This window comes from Sardina pilchardus, chromosome 12 (assembly GCF_963854185.1).
Source record: "Sardina pilchardus chromosome 12, fSarPil1.1, whole genome shotgun sequence".
NCBI lineage: Eukaryota > Metazoa > Chordata > Actinopteri > Clupeiformes > Clupeidae > Sardina > Sardina pilchardus.
Window position 1 is genome coordinate 30424755 of NC_085005.1, and position 3311 is coordinate 30428065.

Here is a 3311-nt window from a genome sequence, read left to right on the forward strand (position 1 = left end):
CTGAGCCATGACTCGCAACCAGCCATTTAGCGCCGCTGTTGCAGCAGCTCACTGTTGCGGGTTAGAGTGTGCCTCACCTCACTGTGTGCCCTGAGTGTCTAAATTCATGGATGGGATAAATACAGATACCAAATTTATGTCATAGGATCAAAAGAATATCTATACTTACCACCATTTGTCATAGATTAATTACGATCTTCATGCGTTTTGTTGCATTTAGGCAACACGTAAATGTGTAACAGTCAACAAAATAGGCTACTCAAACTAAACACATTGTCATTTTCATCTCATCTGTATAAACTGTTCTTGGTATAAAGACATGCAAATGTATCATTTATTAGATAAAACGTACAACTTCTACCGTTTACCACCATTCAAACTTCGTGTGAACTAATTAGGCTAGTTTATCGTGGGGAAACTGCGGGACCGTACCACTATGAGTAAATAGAGGGGTTTCGCGGGTGACACCATTTTGGCAGGGGTGTTTCAATGTATGTCACTAATATGGGATTTTTATCTGCAAAATTGTTTTTTTGTTAGATTTTTTTTTTTAGTAATAACTGTGAACTTGAATTTGAATGCTGTTCCAAGTTGCTGCTGGTGTACAACTGTTTATTTTTAATACTAGTAATATAATCAATAATGATGATGATGATAATGATAATAATAATAATAATAATAATAATAATAATGATAATACATTACCTTTATATCTAAGTGTTATTTTGTTAGATTTTTTTTAGGACAGTAATGTTTAGTTAGGGAAAGAATGAAGAATGAAGTCAAGCCTGATGCCTTTAGTCTTTTCCACATGGTGAGGTATACAGTTTATTAATTAACAATGGTATCGGATCGGTATCGGATATCGACCGATACGTAGAGCCCAGGCATCGGTATCGGTATCGGGACTGAAAAAGTCGGATCGGTGCATCCCTAACACACACACACACATTCATATACACTCAAAGAGTCACTGCACACTGCCCAAACTGTTTATCTAATAATATTTAAGTCTCATTAATCTTAAATCAAGATCAAAGAATCTAGTTGGTATTGTTTTCAGTATAAAGAGGCTTACCTAGCGATTTGACTTCATTTGACTCGAAGAGTACGAAGAGTTTGATTTATTTTTGTCTGTCAAATGTGTCTGCCTGTGTGTTGAGCAAATTTGTCTTCATACGATTCCTTGAATTAAGTCAAAGTGTTAAATGAGGTACAAATGATCTTTGGTGAGAGTGCTAGGTACTGTAAGTCTCTTAATACTAAAATTATAATATACTATTTAAAAAAAAAATCTAAATATAAGATTAATAACACTTGGTAAGATGTTATGTTTGCAGTTCATACACATGCTTACTCAGTATTCACAGTTCATACATGGAGATAAGCATATCATAACATACACAGGAATGTGTGGCAGAAGGTTGACCTTGCCCCTGACCTTGGCCACTTATGTTCCCACTTATTCTTCCACAACATACACAGCCGGTGAAGAGGTCATGCCATGTCCACAAGGGCTCCCTCTTGTGGTAACATTTAACAGTTCAGGTCCAGTCAAACTATTTACTCATTTCTGATTGGACGAGAGGCAATCCAGAGTGGCAATATCCCGGGACATCCCCCTCACTCTGATGTGATCGTGGGGTCGGACTATTTACCACTAGTAATCACTCTGATGTGATCGTGGGGTCGGACTATTTACCACTAGTAATCACTCTGATGTGATGGCGGGGTCGGACTATTTACCACTAGTAATCACTCTGACGTGATCACGGGGTTGGCAAAGGGTGTAGCCACTGCTGTGGTTACTTACGGTCGAACCACAGCCATAAATATACCCTTACCACCCCCACTCTCACTCATACCATACTGCTTAAATAAGCGCAGGCCCTCCAACGTGACATGCCACCTCCAACACACACACACACACACACACACACACACACACACACACACACACATACCTTCTGCAATCCCTGTACACACTATAGACCCTTTCGACAAGAAAATCAAAAGCAATGCTTGAACGTTATATTTTGTTCCCAAACTACTTCCCAAATATGTCTTATTTGTGTGTTGCAGGGACATGCCATGGTGATTGAAGCTTATCCCCAGTGAAGCGGAGACAAAACCGAAGCCATTTTTCCCCCTCACACCCGTGTGCGCGCTACAGGAGAGGAGATTCTGTAAATAAAACACACCGAATTGCCTTTGAGGAGAGAACTCTTTCTCTCTCTGTACTGCTGGCTAGGACATGGATGTAATGTATGAAGGCGTATTGCGTATTGTAGCCCTGTGTAAGAACACTATCTCAGTCAGTGTTTTGTATGAGCCTCAGGATTGGTACGGAGCTGCTTGCAGACCTAAGCACTTATCTTCCGTCGCGTTAGGACACCAGTGATAACTTAACACTGATCTTATGTCACCACAAGTGCAAGTTTTTCTGCATTCGCCTCATCTGTGCTATGCTTCTGTTTCTTTTGTAATGACATTGTGAAAATAATCTGATTAAAATATCTGTATTAAAATAGTAATTAACTTTATTATTATTGTTATTACTACTACTACTATTATTATTATTATTATTATTATTATTATTATTATTATTATTATTATTATTATTATTATTAGCAGAAGCAAGCCTCTGTGCTGTGCTCCTGACCGTTCTAAGCAGTATTTTAGGATTTCATTGGCAAACACTTTCAATCTCAAACATGCCTTTGCTTACCTTGAGTGTCTTATTTAATTGTGAAATGAGTTTTATTTTATTTTATTATATTTTTTAAAACTTAGCTGTTTAGCCCTGGCCTTTTCAAGGTATATTTCCAGCCACACAATTACATATTGTCTGGCTCACCTTATCGCACCTTTCCCCCCCCTATCACCTCGTTCCCCTCAACAAGCTGGCAGCCTTCACAGATGCAACATGGGTTCCTGTCAGGTGCTAATGCTATTATCCACACTGAAGGGGGTGGTTAAGTTAAGGTGGCAGAAGTTTGTAAGAACTGCCAACATCGCTTACAGCTGCCTTACAAACGTTCCAGCTTCATTAAACTATTTTTTAACAAATTTATATCGGATTTTAGAATCCGACACATTTCCCCCCCCAGCCTACGTCTATGTTTGCGTAGCCTGTTTATGAAGGCCTACCTATTTGAGCAAAAGTTTCAAGTCATTTTGAATGGAAGGCATGCGTGGAGAAAAAAAAAAAAAAAAAAAAAACAAAACAGTGTTTTCACGGGCTGGCAAAACGAAGCGAAAATGTAAATAGCACTGGTGTGTCAGGAAAGGGTTTTGTTTTAACCAGCCTT

At 38.7% G+C, this 3311-nt stretch overlaps 1 protein-coding gene across 1 annotated transcript in view; it reads left to right on the plus strand.

Annotated features, from left to right (window-relative positions):
• Positions 1 to 2534, plus strand: part of hadhb (hydroxyacyl-CoA dehydrogenase trifunctional multienzyme complex subunit beta) — a 15554-nt gene extending 13020 nt beyond the window's left edge. Inside the window, exon 16 of the mRNA XM_062551584.1 lies at positions 2083 to 2534. Within this exon, the coding sequence (XP_062407568.1) occupies positions 2083 to 2118 (36 nt within the window). The 3' untranslated portion in view covers positions 2119 to 2534. The remainder of the gene's footprint in view (positions 1 to 2082) is intronic.
• The last annotated feature ends 777 nt before the right edge of the window (positions 2535 to 3311 follow it).